The sequence below is a fragment of the Crinia signifera genome, chromosome 5, assembly GCF_055691185.1.
Source record: "Crinia signifera chromosome 5, ASM5569118v1, whole genome shotgun sequence".
Classification (NCBI taxonomy): domain Eukaryota; kingdom Metazoa; phylum Chordata; class Amphibia; order Anura; family Myobatrachidae; genus Crinia; species Crinia signifera.
Window position 1 is genome coordinate 129,820,940 of NC_139221.1, and position 21,310 is coordinate 129,842,249.

A 21,310-nucleotide genomic window follows, 5' to 3' on the forward strand; every position below is an offset into this window, starting at 1 on the left:
CTCCGTCCCGTAGCAGTGTCTCCTTTTCATCGCTGATGAAAAGGAGACACTGAGCAATATGATTGCTGGCAATATATTGCTAGCAATATATCGCTAGCAATCATATTGCACCGTGTGTACACAGCATTACTACAAGATGTTTAGCATAGATGTTTTTAACACAAGTGCTTGTCTATTACAAAACAAAAAAATTCACATGCATCAATGTATACACCAATCTGTACCAGAACTAGTGCTGATTCTAGACCAGGGTTAATCAATATGACCCAAAAGCCATTTAAAGAATTCAAAATATATATATCTTAATTTAGATATTTTAATTAAGGCATACAAATGTGTTGCCTTAATTGAATGATGCTTGTCTTGGTGTGCTTATCGATTTCTGCTACTGTACCGCATGTCAGAAGTTATTGTCATCTCTATTCATTGGGTCAAGTCAAGTCTGCTATTTTTTTTTTAAACATATTTATTAACCAACAAATAAACATACTAATGCTGGGTACACACCAGGACGACTAGGGCACGATTCTGTCAATTTAGATCCAATTCCGACCGGTTGTATGCAGATTGTGTGTATTATCGTGTGTTTTTGCCATTTATTTGATCCGATTCCGATCCAATGCGCGTTCACGCCGCTCGTTTGGTCGCATCTTTGGTCCTACGTGCTGCAGGTAGGATCCGTCAATCCCAGGCCGACCGACCGTCAATCGTATGCAGATCGTGAGTGTTTTTTGCCGCCTCCGTCGTCCGTCCGTCGGTGCGTCCGTCGTTTGATCCAGCCTATTTGAGTGGCATTTCCTAAACACTCCCCCGGCGCCATGTTTTTCCACATAGCAAACAGCGCTGGCGCAGCAGTTGGACTCTCCTTCTTGTCTCATCTCCCAGAACAACAACCTGGTATGTTTGCACTCCCAATGCTCTTCTATGCATGCCCACTGATGCCACCAATGTATATAGTGTGTATAAAGCACTGGTTTGGCAACCGTGCACCCGACCATGTCACTTTTGTTTTTTTGGGTGGGCCCCATCTGTGTGTGTATACATATAACCAATGTCCACCATTGCAGTATTCCAAGCACTCCTCTCTGCTAGGCCCCATTCACCTGTGTGTGTGTGTGTGTGTGTGTGTGTTTGTGTATATATAGATATATATACATAAACCATTGTCCACCATTGCAGTATTCCATGCACTCCTCTCTGCTAGGCCCCATTCACCTGTGTGCGTGTGTTTGTGTATATATAGATATATATACATAAACCATTGTCCACCATTGCAGTATTCCATGCACTCCTCTCTGCTAGGCCCCATTCACCTGTGTGCGTGTGTTTGTGTATATATAGATATATATACATAAACCATTGTCCACCATTGCAGTATTCCATGCACTCCTCTCTGCTAGGCCCCATTCACCTGTGTGCGTGTGTTTGTGTATATATAGATATATATACATAAACCATTGTCCACCATTGCAGTATTCCATGCACTCCTCTCTGCTAGGCCCCATTCACCTGTGTGCGTGTGTTTGTGTATATATAGATATATATACATAAACCATTGTCCACCATTGCAGTATTCCATGCACTCCTCTCTGCTAGGCCCCATTCACCTGTGTGCGTGTGTTTGTGTATATATAGATATATATACATAAACCATTGTCCACCATTGCAGTATTCCATGCACTCCTCTCTGCTAGGCCCCATTCACCTGTGTGCGTGTGTTTGTGTATATATAGATATATATACATAAACCATTGTCCACCATTGCAGTATTCCATGCACTCCTCTCTGCTAGGCCCCATTCACCTGTGTGTGTGAATAGCAATCTGCACAATAAAATGTATAGTGGTTTTCATAAAAGTTTATTAACATTTTAAATACTTAAAACATAAGAACTAGGTAAACTGGTAACTATAACTATAAAAATTTAAATATGAAACAAAACATGGGTATAACTATAACAACTAAAATGGTTTTATCTTTTTACAGTCCCAATGTCCAACGCAAAGGAACAAGAGTTTCTTGAAGGGTTTATTGAAAAATATCGTGCACACGAATGCCTGTGGCGAACAAAATCCAAGGAGTATTCGAACAAAATGAAAAGAAACCAAGCCTTGGAGGAGTTGGCACGCTACAGTCTTCCATTTCACCCAGAGGCCAATGTTGAATGGGTGAGGAAACGCATCCAGAATATGCGCACGGTGTTCTTAAAGGAACACAAGAAGATGGAGGCTGCAAAGAAGTCTGGTGCTGGAGTCGACGAGATGTATCAAACATCGCTCTGGTACTATGACCGGTTGACATTCACCCTCAGCCAGGAGTCGATGAGGACAGGAGTAGTCCTTATGGTAGAACATGAAAACCAAGAAGTCACGGCGCAGGAGGAGGAGGAGAATTCGCAGTCTGCATCGGTGAGTCTATTTTTTTGGCTATCTAATTGATTCCTCCTGCCAATCCACAGCGCCCTCCCCATTAAAGTAGGCCATGTACTCTTCCCTCACCTGTTTGGCTCGTGCACTCCCTGTGTAGTGTTGTGTTGGGGTTTGCAAGGAGGATATCTGCACTACCTCCTCTGGCAGTTCTTGGTCTTCTTGGAGTGCTGTGCCTGTAGCCCTTTGCTGTGTGGCTTTTCTGCGGAGCAAATTGTGCAGGACACAGCACGCCGTGACAACCCAGTCAATTTTGTCCACCCTCAGGTTAATGGCAGTGTGGAAAATGCGAAACCGGCTTGCCAGGATGCCAAAAGCATTTTCCACAACACGCCGTGCCCTGGATAGCCTGTAGTTAAAGATCCTTTTGTCATGGTTCAACCCCCTTTGCGCATATGGCTTCATGACATGCTCGTGCAGGCCAAAAGCCTCGTCAGCCACAAAAACAAAGTTAAGCCCCTGTTTAGTTTCCTGGACAGACGGCAAGTGAAGGGTGTTCGCTATGAGCCTTTCGTAGAACTTTGTGTCCTTGAAAGTGCCACCATCCGATGCACGGCCATTCCTTCCTACATCCAGGAAGATAAACTCATAGTTCGCATTAACAACAGCCATTAGTACAATGCTAAAATAGCCCTTGTAATTAAAATAGTAGGAACCACTATTGATAGGCTGGGCTATGCGGACATGTTTGCCATCAATGGCTCCACCGCAATTTGGGAAGTTCCATCGCTGTTCAAACTCCTCTGCGATGACTTTCCATTCATTCACGCTGGTAGGGAACTGAAATTAGAAGTAAATAGAATTGATTAGTAAACATGTTCAATTTTTTTACAGCTTGGTGACTACCCACCTGCAACCCCAGACCTATCTGTCCTATCTGAGAATGCATGTACATCGAACGAAGTTCCTACTCCGGCACGCACTCCGCCACCCACCCTGGAACCCACTCCACCACTCCCCCGTGCCAAAAAAATGCGTGGCAAAGGAAAAAAAGGAGAAGCAGCGGCACATGAAGAATTTATGATGCGGGCACATCAAGTCCTGCAAAGAAACCCCGACAAACATGACAACTACTTCACTTATGTGGCAGAGTGTGTTCGCAACATGGCTCCTGACCAGCAACTTACTTTTGAAAAGTTATGCATGGAGTTGGTGTATAATGGCAGTTTAGGGTATCTCAACAGTGGCACTAAAATAGTTGGCATTGGTAGTGCACCAGACACACCACTGTCATTAGAATCACCAGTGCCTACTCCGCCTGCCACCGTAGCAGGCCAGTCGAGCACAATTCCAACACATACCCAGTCAACACCTACACAGCCTTCTCAACCCCCCCAGTACCGTCAATTCTACAGTTCTTTACTGATAGAAGATCCAGAGTGTCCTGTTTTTGAGGATCTGTCTTAAAAAATAGGCTACTTTATCATTTACCATCGACATGGTCTCAGCTGCAGGTATGTGATGGCCACTGCTCACATGGTGTATGGCGCACATCAATGGGGCCGGGACCATTGCATCTGCGCCATGCGCCATGTGGGCCGCAGCCTTTACATATCTGCAGCAGACATCCTCTGCCACACAAGGGCCACAGTGTGTATTTTTGTTTATTTATATGCTGCTACCTGTACCTGCATTACCAGAGGGAGAACAGGATTCTCCTCAATCTGGATAGCAAACTCCATTTATTGCCCTTTTTTCTTTGCCAATAGTATGGGGTACTGTGCGGCAGACATGGTCTCAGCTGCAGGTATGTGATGGCCACTGCTCACATGGCGTATGGCGCACATCAATGGGGCCGGGACCATTGCATCTGCGCCATGCGCCATGTGGTCCGCAGCCTTTACATATCTGCAGCAGACATCCTCTGCCGCACAGTACCTTATCCCTACTGTTGTAAGGGCATGTTCCAGAAGTTACCAGAGTGTGTTTTTTTTGTTTATTTATATGCTGCTACCTGTACCTGCATTACCAGAGGGAGAACAGGATTCTCCTCAATCTGGATAGCAAACTCCATTTATTGCCCTTTTTTCTTTGCCAATAGTATGGGGTACTGTGCGGCAGACATGGTCTCAGCTGCAGGTATGTGATGGCCACTGCTCACATGGCGTATGGCGCACATCAATGGGGCCGGGACCATTGCATCTGCGCCATGCGCCATGTGGGCCGCAGCCTTTACATATCTGCAGCAGACATCCTCTGCCGCACAGTACCTTATCCCTACTGTTGTAAGGGCATGTTCCAGAAGTTACCAGAGTGTGTTTTTTTTGTTTATTTATATGCTGCTACCTGTACCTGCATTACCAGAGGGAGAACAGGATTCTCCTCAATCTGGATAGCAAACTCCATTTATTGCCCTTTTTTCTTTGCCAATAGTATGGGGTACTGTGCGGCAGACATGGTCTCAGCTGCAGGTATGTGATGGCCACTGCTCACATGGCGTATAGCGCACATCAATGGGGCCGGGACCATTGCATCTGCGCCATGCGCCATGTGGGCCGCAGCCTTTACATATCTGCAGCAGACATCCTCTGCCGCACAGTACCTTATCCCTACTGTTGTAAGGGCATGTTCCAGAAGTTACCAGAGTGTGTTTTTTTTGTTTATTTATATGCTGCTACCTGTACCTGCATTACCAGAGGGAGAACAGGATTCTCCTCAATCTGGATAGCAAACTCCATTTATTGCCCTTTTTTCTTTGCCAATAGTATGGGGTACTGTGCGGCAGACATGGTCTCAGCTGCAGGTATGTGATGGCCACTGCTCACATGGCGTATGGCGCACATCAATGGGGCCGGGACCATTGCATCTGCGCCATGCGCCATGTGGGCCGCAGCCTTTACTTATCTGCGGCAGACATCCTCTGCCACACAGTAGCCCGTACTTATTGGGAAAGTTTAAACTGGGTCATACATACTTAAATCTTTATATATAGTGTGTGTTTTTGTACAATATCTTTTATATATGGTATTATAATATATTTGTGTTGACACAATCTATTTACTATTTTACATGTTTTAACCATGAAAGGCCTAAAAAACCTGTTTCTGTCCTAGGCCTAAATTATAAATAAAAATATTTTGTTTGCACAATAAAGTGTACAGTGTATATTTCATCCTTACCTTGCAATACTGGTACTGCAGCACCTTCACAATGGCTTTGCAGGTCTCCGGGATGATGAGGCCCAAAGCTTGCGGGGAGATGAGGGATCCAAACTTTAGGTCAGCAAGAGACCGTCCTGTCGCCAGAAACCTCAGGGTCACCACCAGCCGTTCCTCAGCAGGGATAGCCATGCGATACTTGGTATCCTGCTTCTCGATGTGGGGAGTCACCAGACGCAGCAATTCCTGGAATGTGGCATCATCCATCCTCAAGAAGTTACGAAAATCGTCTGGGTTATTCTCCCTGATGTCCCTGAGCAGTGGCATGTGCGAACGAGTCTGACGCTGAAGTAGCCACTGCTTTGTCCAGCATGATCTTTCTCTCCTGCGCTGGGCTCTCTGACGTCTGAGCTTCAACACTGCATAATAGAGCAGGTACTGTTGCTGGTGACTACCCATCACTGCATTCTCCATAGTGCAGGGTTAAAAGACACTTTGTAATGGCAGGCAAAACAAAGTAATGTGTAAATAGCTATGTCCAGCGTTCAGCAGGTATAAACCAAGCCTCACTAGTAACAAAGCAGAAATACACTGGTTTAAAATGGCTGCTGCTATTCCTATCCCCCTCTGCTAGTCCTCCCCCTCTGCTAGTCCAGCCCCTTCATTCAAATTTCAAAAGCCAATCTGACGACGGTAGCATGTGTTCTTGCAAAAAAACAAAAACCAGCGATCCGACCGTCTTAACGACCATCGCGGGCGCATCGGGATCGGATCTAGATCGTTCCGCCAAAAAACCACAATTTTTGCTAATCGTTTGCTGGGGACTGCCTGGGAGCTCCCGGGAAGTCCAAGGGAAATCGTTCCATGGTCGTCTATCGGTCGTGAACGACGGTGGTCGTCCTGGTGTGTACCCCACATAACACACATATAATAAATACATGGATATGAATAGTTAAAAATACTTTTGCTGCTGCCATATCACAAGACAGAAGCAAGTCTTTGATTTAATTAAGAAGTTTGTAAAGATAGCATTCATCAAGTGTTATACATCCAGAACTCAAAAGGTAATAGCTACAATGCCCGTTTAGCAAATATGTCTCATATGGCTGACTTTATTTTAATAAAGTCCGTAGAATAAGGACAACACATTTTGACAGAGTCCATTTTTCCTGATGCCATTATCTACCAAGGTCTCCACAGAGTAACCACTGCTGGTTTGTTGCCATTTTACCTAAGTGCTCCCATGTGCATAATAATGAGTTACACAAAGCAGACATTACAATGAGGAAGGCTGCCTGATAGTTCTCCAACTCTCCAGTATCTATGCAAAAGGGATCACGGTCAACAGTGGTGAGTTAACTGGCGTTGGCACACTATAGCAGATGTGAGCTTTTCACCCGGGTACATTGGGGTGTATTCAATGCTGTGACGGCGAGCAGTGCCAATAGCTCATGGGTCAGTATTCAACTAATAGCACTCGCTGTTTCCACCTCGCTGGGGAGGTGCAAACGGTGAGTGCGGCCATCAAATAGGAGAAAGTCCCTGCTATATGCAGAGGGCTCGTTGCATTAGCGGCGAACCTATTCCCCCAGAACACAGAATAGGGCTCGCGGCGAGTTTAGATGGCGAGGATGGTGATCCTCGCAAAAAAAAAAGCCACCCTCGCTACAGAAACCCCTTCACCAGCAGCAATGAATACCGCCCATTGAGCCAAGGTAGAACACCATTTCATTTGACTTCAAATGCCCTCTCCAGTGGTTAACATACTGCATTACCTATTTTCAACATAGTACAGGTAGAGTATCCCTCATCCAAAGTAATTCAATTGTTACTCTGCTTGGGTGCTCATTATTATTTAAATTAATTTATTGTCTGAATTGCACTGGGTTTAGCAGTGTAAAGCGGCTAAATATTTCTTAAAGTTCTTGTTTGGTCAAGTGGTTAAATGTGGTTGCTTTGCCCAAACTACAGATTTTCCCAGTATGCTGGAATTTTGGGTACTTTTAGTATTTTATTTTTCCCATTTTAAATTCCGAAGCAGCAGCAACAGTACTGTTCAAACATACCTTACAGCCAAATGAAGCACCTTTACTTAATGATGAAATGGGAGACATGGTGAGGTAATTTCAATTAGCTGTATGGGTGTGGTATAGGGGTCCGACGTCGGGATCCCGACTGGCCGGACCCAGACAGCATGGCGAGCGTAACTAAGCCCCTTGCGGGCACGGTGGCTCGCTATGCAAGCCACCTATTCTATTCTCCCTCTATGTGGATCGTGGACCCCCACGAGGGAAAATAGCGGGTGGCCGTCAGGAACCCGGCTGTCTGTGTTTTGACAGTCGGGATCCCGACTTCGGGTGAATGCCTGTCGGGACTCCGTCCGGCACCCAGCTATATAGTGGATTGTAGAATACGTTTATTTTGCATCACATCTACATTGCCAGAGGTGTGCAAAAAAATATTTTGGAGACCGTATATCGAAGATATAATCTGGCCCTCACACTGACATGACAGAATACTAGGTACAAGTTCGTTATTATATTAGAAACCATTGAAAATTACTATGATAACATTCTGCATGAGATGTATCTTGCGTGTTTTGCCTTACCTAGCTTAACCCTTTGAGCGCCAACAACTGTGAGAGGCTCAAAATACCCGCTAAACATGCCAGAGTCACTCACATTTGTTGTATAAATTCAAATAAAAAAAAAGTTCTGTAAAAGAAAAAGATTTCCTCTACACTGAGTGGCCAAATTATTAGGACTACCCCCTCAATACAACGGTGGACCAATATTTGCCCTTAATACTGCATGGATTCTACTTGGCATGGACTCTATGAGATGTTGAACTGCACTTTCCAATTCCTTAAGATTTGATGGTACTGGATCTAGCTGCCCGATGGCCAGTTCAATCCCACATATTCTCAATTGGATTGAGATCTGGTGATTGCGCAGGCCAAATAAGCAAGGTAAAGTCTCTGTCATGTTCTTCAAACCATCTGCGGACAATGCCAGCTTTATGACAGGGAGCATTGTTCTGCTGGAAGTATCCATCCCCAGCAGTGTACACCATTAACATAACAGGATGTACTTGATCTGCGATAACACTCAAATACCCTTGGCCATTCAGACATTGTTCCACAGGCATCAAAGGACCCATATTGGAATCAATAACAGTCGACCCTGATACTAAAAATCAGTGCAGGGTACGTTCTGCACTGCTTTTTAATATCAGGGTTGACTTATTTATTCCAGCATCAGAGACTCGCTATCTATACTATCTTTCAGTCATAAACCTAGAACCTCCCACTCTCTAATTCCCCCGGCGTCCATTGTCTGGTGAGAAGACGGGTGAACAGCAGAAGTGGCATAGTTCTACAAAGGGCTGGCTCTCTTTATTTTCCAGTGATCTACCTATATAATAACAACGATACATGCATTAATGTGGTCTAATTAAAACAACTGGTAAAGCTAGGGAAGGATATGGCCTTTTCCCAAAATCAAGTGGCAACCTGCAAATCATTATTAAGGCCATGCAACAATTGATGATCTCTGATTTAACCCTATCTATTCCAGTCATTGGATAGCACATAATTGGTTATACGACGGTCATTTTTTACACAATTTTGTGTCTTAAGTATATGTGAACTAAACTCATAGTATAAATCTTATTGATTGCTGTGGAAAATATTTCGCAATGTGATACATTTCCTATTTAGGTATAGAAGTCGCCATATTTTAAATAAATAAAAGTTATGTTTTAATAACTAGCCACAGTGCCCCCAAACAGAGTTATTTTTTATTTTCTTCTGTTCTCATTTGAACTTGAATCATATAATGGAACTGGACAACTCTTGCAAGTCTCCTTTCAGATTGAGCATTCAGTAGCCTGTGATAACCACAAGCCTGACGTTGAGATCCAGTTTTCTGCTTGGTAGTCCACTCTCTGTAAACATTAATAACTGCTGCTCTCGAACACTTCACTGGTGCAGCTGTTTTGACGATGCTGGTTCCGAAGGTTCTAGCGCCTACAATCATCCCGCGTTCAATCTCAATTAAATCACGTTTTTTGCCCATTATGTCACAAGCAACCCAGCACTCGCCCTCTAGCAGCAACAACATGAAGTTATGGCCGATCTGCGTATAAGTGTCAAGTGGTCATAATAATTTGGCCACTCAGTGTATAAGGTAAGCATTACAGGTCATCACGATGAATAAAATAGTTTGCTTGCCAATATTCACACCTATTTTGATAAATTCACTTGGCACTCAAAGGGTTAAGCACTGTGCATACTTAAGGGGTGTACACACACTTCGATTTTGACAGGTTTTCGATTCGATTTTGCTTATAGAAGCAAAAATTTATCAAAATCGAATGTTTTTTAAGATGCGTTCGATCATCATTCGAATCGATGCGCGCTCAGAAAATTGACTGTGCAAGCAAGGAAATATCGAATTCAATCCAGTAAATTAAATGTGTACAATGTGCCTTGAATGCAAATCAAATTCGATATCGAAATTGATATTGAATGCTAAAGTGCAGACCGAATGTGAAATCGAATGGGAACAAAAGGCTAAATCGAAAGGGGGTGGAATAGGGGAAATCAAAAGCAAGTCGAATTGAAGGTAAAATCGATGCGTGTGCACACACCTTTATACTCACAAGGTCAACTGCACAGGTACCTTTAGAATAGAATCAACTATATTGGCCATGTATGCTTGCGAACACTAGGATTTTTTTGTGGATTACAGTGCAACATTACATTAAGACATTACATGCACGGAACACATCCCCGCCGAGCTGCACAGCGCCTAGGCAGCCATCAACGGTGCCAATGGACGTTGCAGCAGCCAGGTAGGTGACAATGTAAGTAGGAACAGTACAGTTTATCACACTGGGACCACATAACCGCCAAGCTGCAAAGCGCCTAGGTAGCCATCCATGTGGCACCACTGGTCGCTGCAGCAGCAAGGTAGGTAACAATATAAGCAGGGACAGTATAGTTATCACACAGAGAGAACATACCCGCCAATCTGCACAGCACCTAGGCAGCCATCAGCGGAGCCCCTGATCGTTGCAGCAACCAGGTAGGTAACAGTATGAGCAACGACAGCACAGTTAAAGTAGAGGACAGTACAGTTATCACACAGGAGACACTGTGTTATATATGGCTGAGTATATAAGGTAAGTAAGGAGCGCACTGAATATGTTAAGCGAGTGACACGAGCTTAACATATTCAGTGCGCTCCTTACTTACCTTATATAACTATCCCTTAACTGGAGCTGCCCAAACCCTGAGCGCGGTGAATCTCATATTTTTATATATGGCTGAGTGCACAGTTCCTAGGCAGCCATTTGCGGCGCCATCTTCCTGTAGGGAGGGCCAGCGTGGGTAGAATGGGGGGACTCAGTGAGGCTGGGGCAGAGTCAAATGGGCCAGGGGGGTGCCCCTAGCATCTATTTTATCCACAGAGAAGTTCCAAGATAATTTATATAGTATTGATAATCACAGTAGACTTGTCTTCTTCAAAAATTACAGCAGATTATTATACACTAGTTGTAATCTCAAATGAAACCAAGGAATGTACACATTAAACAATATGATATCGCTAATGGATTTCCCTTTAACTGCCTGGAACTACTGGACAAACAACATTAAACAATTTCACAAACGATATAGTTCAGGTGCTATGTCCAGGAGCATGCTGTCACTGACTGTATAGTAAGGATTCTACTGCATTTAGAAATGACAGAGGAGGTCTATGACAACCCACAGAAGTGTGCAGTTAACGATAGTGCGTATACACACTAGCCAATATGCATGAATATTGGTTAAGGTGTATACAGCTTAATACCAAAGGATACGTTTAAAGATGAAATTTGGTCAGTGGACAAGATTTTACACAGTAAGTTGTAATGCTGTCGTTTTCAGCAAATTTTCATGTTGTCCCCCATACTAACAATCAACTTACATCAAGGAATGTAAATGACTTTTCTCCATATAGGCGGTTAGCAGTTCGCAAAAGGTAGTCTGTTCCTGGTTTATTAATCTCAGAGATAAGAGACTGAAATGAAGCATGGACATCCTTTGTTTTATCAAACTGAAGCACCTGTGGAACAAAAATAATTATACATGAGAAAAATTATTTTAGTCTAAATATCTGTTTCTGGCTAAAGAAAGGGAATGTGCTTAGATGTCAGATATTATTGCAATTCTTTGAAACAGCCAAGTGTCAAAAATCACCAAAGACATCCGCTGTCCCTCCACCCAGCTGATTTATCAAGCAATTATAGAGCACGATAAGAATGCAGGACAGATGGTGGAAGGAATATTTGTACACTGTAGATTCTAGCACATAATAAATAATCAGGCAGTATAGGCACAATACTGTGGTAGTAAGTATTTACTGGAGTCTTGCTTTTTACAATATTACAATGCCACACTGTGAACATACCAGAGCTCAGGGCCATAACTAGAGGGGGTCACACACACTGGGCACTGCATGTGGGGGGCACTGTCGGGGTCGGGCAGCGGGGGGTCCGAGGACAGGCGTAGCCGCAGCTGGAAGCAAGCTACGCTATTTGCCCGGCAGGAAGCAGATTTTGAAAAGACTTGCCGGACACTGATTAGCTGAATTCTCTCAGCCAATCAGCGTCCGATAAGTATTTTCAAAATCAGCAGCGCTTCCTGCCGCCGGGCAAATAACGTAGCTTGCTACAAGTGAAAGCCGCCGCGGCGTTGCCCGTCCCCAGACCCCGTCCCCCTGCTGCACGGACCGGAACCTCCGCTGCACAACAGGTATGTGTGTGCAGGGTTCACTCAGCCTCCGGCGCCAGGGGCAAGGCAGTCATTTGCCTCCCCCCAAGTCAGGGGGGATGCTAAATGACTGCCTTGCCCCGGGCGCTGGAAACCCTAGTTTCGGCCCTGCAGAGCTGTTCTAGAGTATTGTAAAATTGGACCGTCTATCAAGTAGACTGATTTATTATATATACTGGCCTGTAAACTGGACCAGTCACCAGAGTGGTCACCAAGATCTGCTATTTGGCAAAGTCAAGTGGATACAGTATACAGTATCAAAGTATGGAGATAAATTAGTAACCAATTAGCTCCTGGCCCTCATTTTCCAAACACAACCTGTAAAATGGCAGTTAGATGCTGAATGGTTGGTAGCAGTGGCGTAGCTACGTTTTGGGTGCCCCCGCCATTAGGGGGGGGCGCCCATACCCACCCCCCGCCACCGCCCCGTCAAGCACCCACCCCCCCCACGCCCGCCGCCTATGCTAACCCCCTCCCCCGCAGTCTTACCTATCGCGCTGGTCCCGGCGGCTCCGTTCTTCTGCTGAGGACCACCACAAAATGGCCGCCCCCATACAGCAGACAGTTTCAGAGAACAGTGTGCTATATGGGGGCGGCCATTTTGTGGTGGTCCTCATCAGAAGAACGGAGCCGCCGGGACCAGCGATATACGTAAGTCTGCAGGGGATTGGGGGGTAACTATAGCACCGCAGCCCCCGGCGCCCCCACATGCATAGCGCCCCCCCCCCCGCGGTGGCGGGGGCTGCGGTGCTATAGTTACGCCCCTGGTTGGTAGGTGCTCTTTCCTTCAGCTATATTTACCCCTCAGCCAGTAGAAATTATTTGTTTAAAATACATACAACTGTACATGTTATTATAATGCATACATATACAGCACATCAGAGTATATTATTAACAGAGACAATAAAGGCAGACAATGTACAACTGCACTGAAACATTGCATACATTTTGTGAGCGCTCTAGTCTGATACTTATGGTTAAAAGCATACACTCTGCTAATTTTATTAATATAATGAATTAAGTGATCCAGATTCACAACGCAACAGATTTCAATACTAATTATTTTGTCCTTTTAATACAGACCTTTGACATCTGGGCAGCAGTCTCCCCTTTAGCTCCCAGTGAAACCATTGCCAGAGCAGAGGAGATGCTTATTGGGGAGAAGAACACATTACTTTTATTATTTCCAGTTAGCATCTTAAATAAATCCATAGCAAAGGAGCCATTTGCTTCACTTAGGGAACACATTGTTTAAATTCTGCAATGAAATCCTGCAAGAATAAAAAAAAAAAAAAAAGAACAGATGAAATTTATATCCATTAAGCCAACGATCATATTTGCCCCACATAAAATTCTAGCAGTAGTTAAAATAAACAAATGCATGAGAACAGATAATTACGGTTCAAGGGTGGGTTGCACAAGTACATTTTTATTGGATACCTCTTTTGATAAGGTTGCAAATTAACAATTGGTAATGCCTCCACACAAGATATACAGTACAGAATTTTGTGTCCCTTATCCAGATTTCCATTATCTGAATTCTGTAGGTTACGCAATGTACTTTTTTCTTCTTGCTGCCCGAAGGCCAGTCGCCCCCCCTCGCCCTGCTGCCCACCCAGCACTTACATAATCCTATTGCAGATAAAGGATCCCATGTGCCACTGCCCACATGGCTGTTCAGTATCCCCAGTCCCAATGAAGCATTGCTCCAGTGAAGTCATATCCAAAATGCTTCTGGCTCTGACAGGGCAGCCGAGAGGAATGCCGGGCCCTGGTAAAAAAATGTGGGCGTGGCCTACGTGTGGGAGGTGTGGCCACCTCCTCCACTTAGGCCACTCCCCCAAAATGTGGGGGTGAAAGAAAACTCTAAACTCAGCAGCAGCACACACCTACAACATGTGCTGTGCTTGTGCTGCTGCCGGGAGGGATGGAGGGGGAAGGGGTCGGACCAGGGTCCCTCCAGCAAGCCCGGGCTGGGGTAATTAGTACCTGTCCCCCCTCCTTTCAGCTGCCCTGGGCTCCGGGCAATTCAAATAAGGGATGCTCAACCTGTACTTCTAAAGCAATATCTAGAGCAGTAATAGCGAACCTTGACACTCCAGCTGTTGTTGAACTACACATCCCAGCATGCCCTGCTACAGTTTTACTATTTGGCCATGCTAAAAGTGAAGCAGGGCATGCTGGGGTGTGTAGTTCAACAACAGCTGGAGTGTCAAGGTTTGCTATTACTGCTCTAGAGCCAGCTTAGGAAAACACTAATTACCACCTTATTTTTATCCTAGCCAATCCCGACAGACAATAAAACATTTAGAGCGGTATTTATCAAAGCACATTATGTTTCAATAATGACTTTGGATTGTAATTTATCGCTCACAATTTTCTGTCCCTATCCTCCAATAAATACACAGCTTAGAACTGTAGCTTTCATTGATATATCATGTTTAGTATCCATTACAACATATATAAAGGCCTATGTATGATGGAACGATACAGTATGTGCTTTATGCACATAAAGCTCCTGTAACTGCATGCTTTCACTTTTTTTTTTTTTTTTAAATGTATTAATGGTGCTATGAACAGCCCAGCACTTACCGCCACTGCCCCTTGAACCCCCACTACAGTTTGCGGCATGGGTGATGTATCAATTGCCTGCCAAGCATACATCGCCTGTTAAGCTGCTCCGGCCACTACGCCAGCTTCCGGCTGGTGGTGTTCTCTCACAATACTGTCCCTGCTGTTGGCTCTGGGCTGCACAGGCGATCTGTAACTGGCAGTGTTCACAGGCCCAGACCACTTTGCAGCACCAACCCCAAAAGCTTATAGGTAGCCAGTACCTCCTGGCCAAAACCACCAATTATGTGTGTTGCAAATATGATGCATTTTCAGATATAAAAAAAAAAAACTGTCAGTCTCACAAGACCCTTCAGCTATGATGTATGAGGACACATATGTAATACATATTTGTGGTACAATATATCATAATACATCATTACAATTACCACCTACACTTTCCCTGGCTATGGTTAACTACCCATTTATTTCTTACCTAACTGACCCGCCCGATGTTGCCCGGGAAAACCTTAGGGGTTTTTTAATTTTCAAAATTACTGTAATAATTTTATCTTATGCTGTGCCAAAGGCCCAAGATTGTAATTTATTAAAACCTCCACCATAATGTTAGAATGTGTTTGCATTGATACTCAATGACAGTAATGAAATCAGCTGTGGTTTTGTTGTTTGAAACACACTGCTCCTGACTTGATAGCTTGTGTGCTTGTTGATGAATTCCACATCCACTCCTGAGATTTAGCACCTTTGATGCAATTATTTTTTGTGTTCTGGGTGTTGTACTGTTTTTGTGTGTGTGCTGTAGTGTATGTGGGTGTGTGTTGTACTGCATGTGGTGTGTTATGTATGTATGTATGTGTGTGTATGTATCTGTCCAATGTGTAAGTGTATCAGGTGCGCTACATATATATGGGTGCAGTGTGTGATGTGTATACAATGTGTGTGTGTGTGTGAGATGTGTGGTATATCCAAAATTATTATTCATTGTTTAAAGCCTCCACCATAATGTTAGAATGATTCATACTCAATAACAGCAATGAAATCAGGTGTGGTGTTGTTCCTTCGTCAACTGTTTCCCAGATCAACAGTCTTTTTACAGATCATCCATCAAGGCAAATTGAACCTTGGTGGTATTTATATTTCTAAGTGCAATTTCACAAAAACTGCTTCAAAGTGAACATCACGGGATCCAAAATTTTGCTGAATTTTCGGGCTCTGAGTGCCACAGTGTCTCCGCCACCACTAGGCAAATCTAGGCATTTGCCTAGGGCGCCAGCCACTGGAGGGCGGCACTTCGCCCCTCGCCTCTCGCATGGAGGCTGCAGGGGTGTCCGTGCCGGGTACCTGCGGCACTGTTTGATCTGGCGGCGGGGTCCCTGGAGTGATGCGCGCTATCCGGCAGCCAGGCGGCAGCGTGGGAAGCGCTGCTGGGTTTGAAAACATTCCGCATGCTGATTGGCTGAGATTCAGCTAATCAGCGTCAGCGTGTGGCGAGTTTTCAAACCCATCAGCGCTTCCCGCGCCGCCTGGCTGCCGGATAGCGCGCATCACTGCAGGGACCCAGCCGCCAGATCACACAGCGCCGCAGGTACCCCCCCCCCCCCCCGTAGGCACCGGGGCGCCCGATCCCCCCTCGCCTGGGGCGCTCCGGTGCCTTGCACCGGCCCTGGTCTCCGCAATGCTACAAAAATGCACACATAACACACACTCTTCAAATTATTATATAGATAACAATGTATTAACTATTGCAGTTTAATATACAGGTTGAGTATCCCTTATCCAAAACGCTCGGGACCAGCAGAACTTTGGATAACGGTATATTCCATATTTCGGAATATTTTAATATTTCAATGATGTATTTTGAAGTATCTTGCATTTATGCTGTATAAACACATCAACCACATGAAATGCACACAAATATATTTTATTTGTTCAAAAAACAAGGTTTCAAAACATGACAAAAAATTTGTGTACTATCTCGGGCACGGAATTAGAATGCCAAGCAATCCTCTTCTTGCACATATATAGTGCCAGTTACATACCATGTACTCAGTAGTGCTGTTACAGTTGTCCCCAGTAAGTTTTTAGCAAAAATTTTTTTTTACCACTTTCTGGAATGTATGGTTTTTGGAATAATTCGGATAACGGATACGGGATGCTCAACCTGTACTGTACCTGTTACTTGGGATACACTTGTTTATCAGAGTTTAATAAAGACAGGAGACACTGGTGTAGATGTATGAAGCATTGATAAGGGAGAAGTGAGCCAGAGGAGAATATGCAAATTATAGATGTTACTTCAATGCTGACTGGTTGCCATGGGCCACTTCTCCTGTCTCTTCTCCTCCCTTATCACTGCATCATACATCTACCCCACAGTTTTTTAGCCGATAATTCCGCTATCCTCTGTATAAAACATTCCCTGCACCTCTTACATAATAAGCTAATTTCAGGGTCATCTTTACCTTTTTTGTTAAAGTCATTTTATGTAAATTGCTAGTGGTGGTGTTGTCAGATGATCAATGTTCCAATGCTGTGTTTCTAGGTGCTGCAGCAGATCACAGAAGACATCTATTTATAGAAGATGCCTCCGGCTTCATTAGCATATTATCACACAGACAACATGCCTCTTGTATATGATGTCTGTGCAATCAGTGTAATTTGCTGAATCAAGATATAGCATATGCAGCGGGAAATGTTGTTCCTCAGGCAGAGCAGGAAAGGTCCCAGTAATTGTGCAATCTCAACCGATTTATCAGATCCCCCACCCTGCATGATTAATTCCTGTGGTTTCAGTTTAGTGGAAAAGACTGCAAATATTTTCTCTTCTCATTGGCCCATGCAAATATTTGCACACTAGTAAATACTAACATCATGGGAAGGTCTTATGTAGTGATGTTTGATGCTGTGTACACACGTGAGATTTTACATTAGGTTTTGACTATATAGTCAAAATTGTATGCAGATCGCACAGGTTTTTTACTTTGCGATCCCAATGCACGCTCCCATGACAGCACAAATAGAAAACCAGATAGACAGGGCAGCAATGACTATATAGTGCAAATCTAATGTAGATTGCATGAATTGTATGTAAATAGTACAGTTAGCAAGATTGCATAGCACTCGAATCTTAAGTCGAATAGCAAGGGAATCTCACCATGTGTACACACAATTACACTTTTGCAATTGGAAAATAGCGCTTATTGACTGAGGGAGAGATGTGAACTCTCAGCATTGCATACAAATGGCACACACACACCACAACAATGCTAAAGCCCCACTAGGCAGCAAATGCTCACACCCATGATTTACCTATGCCACGCATATGGGTCACAGCTGGGAATCGCTGTGTGTATAAGTTCAGCTAACATTTTATACAATGTACCTAGAACAGTGATGGCTAACCTTGACATTCCAGGTGTTGTTGAACTACACATCGCATCATTCCCTGCTACAGTTTTACAATTTGGCAGGGCACGCTGGGATGTGTAGTTCAACAGCTGCTGTATTAAGGTTAGCCATTACTGTTCTAGGTACATTGTGCCTAGTACTAGATAGCTACAGTCTGCAACAAATAAACTTGTACTCTTTTAGAGCAACTGAAAAATCTACCCCACAAACTGGTCCTTGGCTGGTAAAGGCTTTTCACAACTTCATTTACAAAAGGATTATCAAGGAGAAAACTCTTTCCAGCAGTGCTCCCGATTGGTTTAGATATCACTTGTCCATAGAGAAAGCGAATATATATATATATATATATATATATATATATATATATATATATATATATATATATTATCAGAACTGAGAGGTAGATTTGTTAAGCTCGGTGAAGTGATAAAGGGCCTGGTTTTTATAACCAGCCAATCAGCTCCTAACTGTGAAGTTACAGGCTTGGTTTGAAAAATCACAGGTAGGAGCTGATTGACCAGTGATAAAAACCAGACACTTTATCACTTCACAGAGTTTAATAAATATACCCCAGAGTCTTATTTTATCCCTATTAGTGACACAGGCCAATCATTTGCCTCCTCATCAGTCACCCCACCTACTGTTCACACATGGCTGGTCACTCTGCCCTGTAGCTTCTATATGATAAAGTGACCTGACTTCAAGCTGCTGTATTGCCCTCTACCTGCCTGCCATGTGCCTGATTCGCTGGTGTATGCACACAGATCCAGCTGGCTGTGGCCAGGATTTCTCAGTGGACCAGAGCACATGAGGACCACATTTAAAATTATTTTTGTTTCAAATTCCATCTTCATAGATGCTTGTCCCAGCCCTGTTTACTCAAGAGATTTTAGAGAAGCATCAGATCTATTGCTGAAGGAGTGTGCACCAATTTGGCTATTGTGGGGGTGCAAGCATACTGAAGTACGACTGACAGGGTTCACTGTCAATGCATACACCAATAAAGGTCTAGGGATAGTCATCATCCATCAATAGTTACTGGTTTTGCCATTGATATCAGAGTCCTGCAATGTTTTTGTTTTCTTTCTCCCTGGTGCTAGTGCTGTCCCCTGATAAAACCACAAACCACCGATAGGCCCAGAACAGGAATTGCCATCTTCATTGGTTCCCAGGCATTGGGTTCATATAAATCTATGGCGACTACCAATAAGAACCATTGATGGTTATCCCACCAAGGGCCAACCCAATTTGACTGTCAGTTGTGCATTATATAATAATAAAAGGGATTTTTGTAAGAACTTACCGTTCAAATCCCTTTCTCTGATTCTATCCTGGTGACGCAGCTCAACCTTGGGATGTAGTAGGGGTCAGAAAGAGCCAGGCACCTATGCTAAACTTTCAGAGAGGCAGGCTCCTCTCTTCCGCATCCTAGGATTCCTCAGTACAACTTCCAGAGCACACTACTATACATTAACTCAGTACAACAACTGAACATATTAATATGCACAATCAATTTTAACATTACTATTATAACATGACAACCCATGAAAACGGCATTACTTACTGAGGGATCGCTGCGTCAATAGGATGGAATCAGAGAAAGGGATTCAAACGGTTAATTCTTACAAAAATCTATTTTTCTCTTTCATCTATCCTGGTGATACAGCTCAACCGTGGGACGATTAAGAGCCAGTCCTTTGGGAGGGTACGCTCAGGTCAGCAGTTCTCATCACTGCTCGCCCAAATGATGCGTCCTCCGACGCGAACTCATGGAACCTGTAAAATTTGGTAAAAGTGTTGGCAGCCCTGCATACTTGTTCAGCTGTAGTTCCATGGCGCACCACCCAAGAGGCAGCAACCGACCTGGTGGAATGAGCATTGATCCTGGAAGGCACTGGTCTGCCAACTTTAGTATAGGCAAAAGCAATTATTGACTTCAACCACATAGCAATGGTCTGTTTCGAAGCAGGCCAGCCCTTTTTATGTACATCATATAACACCAAAAAAGCGTCCGTTCTACAGAGACCTTTAACTCTGTCCACATAAATGCGTAAAGTGCGAACAACATCCAAATTTTTTAGTCTGTCCCTTCTTTTGGTCTCAAACGGGGGACTGAACACCGGAAAAACAATTTTGTGGTTTAAATGAAATGAAGAAACCACCTTAGGTAAAAACTTAATAACTGTTCTAAGCACAGCCCTATCATCATAAAATAGTAAAAATGGAGGCTTACAAGATAATGCTCCTAACTCAGAAACACGCCTAGCTGAGACGATTGCCAACAAAAAGGTCAATTTCCGTGTAAAAAAAAAAATTCAGGTCAGCCGACCTTAAGGGTTCAAATGGAGGTTTCTGGAAAACTGACAACACCAAGGATAAATCCCACGGTGCCACTGGTTGCTTATAAGTAGGCTTCAGCCGAATCACCCCTTGCAGAAAGTCTGCACCTCCGGTATCAAGGCCACTTTCTTCTGAAAGAATATAGACAAAGCCAAAATCTGAACCTTCAAGGACTGAAGACTCAGTCCAGAAGAGAAACCATCCTGTAAGAATTCCAGAAGTCTAAAAATCTTAAACCCAGAAGGATGAACCTTTTGATGTTCACACCATTGAATGTATATTTTCCAAACCCTATAATAGTTCCTTGAGGAAACTGGCTTTCTAGCATTTATCATAGTAGATATGACCGCATCCTCTTTTTTAGGATGGAGGTCTCAAGAGCTAGGCCGTCACATTTAATAGAGCTAGGTCCTGATGATAAAAGGGACCCTGTCTGAGCAGGTCCTTCCGCAGAGGAAGACGGCACGACTGCGTCGACAACCTCCGAATGCTGGAATACCACGATCTTCTCTGCCAATCCGGCACTACCAGTATCACAGATGTCCCCTGTGATCTCACCCTCTTTAACACCCGAGCAATCATCGGGAATGGAGGAAAGACATAAGCCAACTCGAACTTCCAGGGCACGGTCATGGCATCCACTGCCCAAG

General features: G+C 44.0%; 2 protein-coding genes across 4 annotated transcripts in view; one reads left to right on the plus strand and one right to left on the minus strand.

The window, feature by feature from the left end:
- The window catches only part of LOC146080586 (serpin B6-like), a 46,395-nt gene that overhangs the window by 13,920 nt on the left and 11,165 nt on the right, over nucleotides 1-21,310 (minus strand). For all 3 annotated transcript variants that reach the window (XM_083188039.1, XM_083188037.1, XM_083188038.1), the window contains exons 2-3: nucleotides 13,425-13,612; nucleotides 11,497-11,634 (exon numbers count right to left, since the gene is read on the minus strand). In XM_083188039.1, coding sequence (XP_083044165.1) covers nucleotides 11,497-11,634; nucleotides 13,425-13,589 — 303 coding nt within the window. In that variant the 5' untranslated portion in view covers nucleotides 13,590-13,612. The remainder of the gene's footprint in view (nucleotides 1-11,496; nucleotides 11,635-13,424; nucleotides 13,613-21,310) is intronic.
- On the plus strand, nucleotides 1,677-9,461 carry LOC146079806 (uncharacterized). The gene is made up of 4 exons (XM_083186449.1): nucleotides 1,677-2,408; nucleotides 3,261-3,517; nucleotides 6,510-6,588; nucleotides 9,396-9,461. Exons 1-4 carry the CDS (start codon nucleotides 1,992-1,994, stop codon nucleotides 9,459-9,461), a joined length of 819 nt encoding a protein of 272 aa, XP_083042575.1. The 5' UTR covers nucleotides 1,677-1,991.

Bases quoted from the DNA above. Each gene is read 5' to 3' on its own strand.
- LOC146079806 (XM_083186449.1), top strand. From the start codon at position 1,992: ATGTCCAACGCAAAGGAACAAGAGTTTCTTGAAGGGTTTATTGAAAAA. The intron at 2,409-3,260 runs GTGAGTCTATTT...ATTTTTTTACAG, and splicing joins AGAATTCGCAGTCTGCATCG to CTTGGTGACTACCCACCTGC. The intron at 3,518-6,509 runs GTGTGTTCGCAA...CCATATCACAAG, and splicing joins TACTTCACTTATGTGGCAGA to ACAGAAGCAAGTCTTTGATT.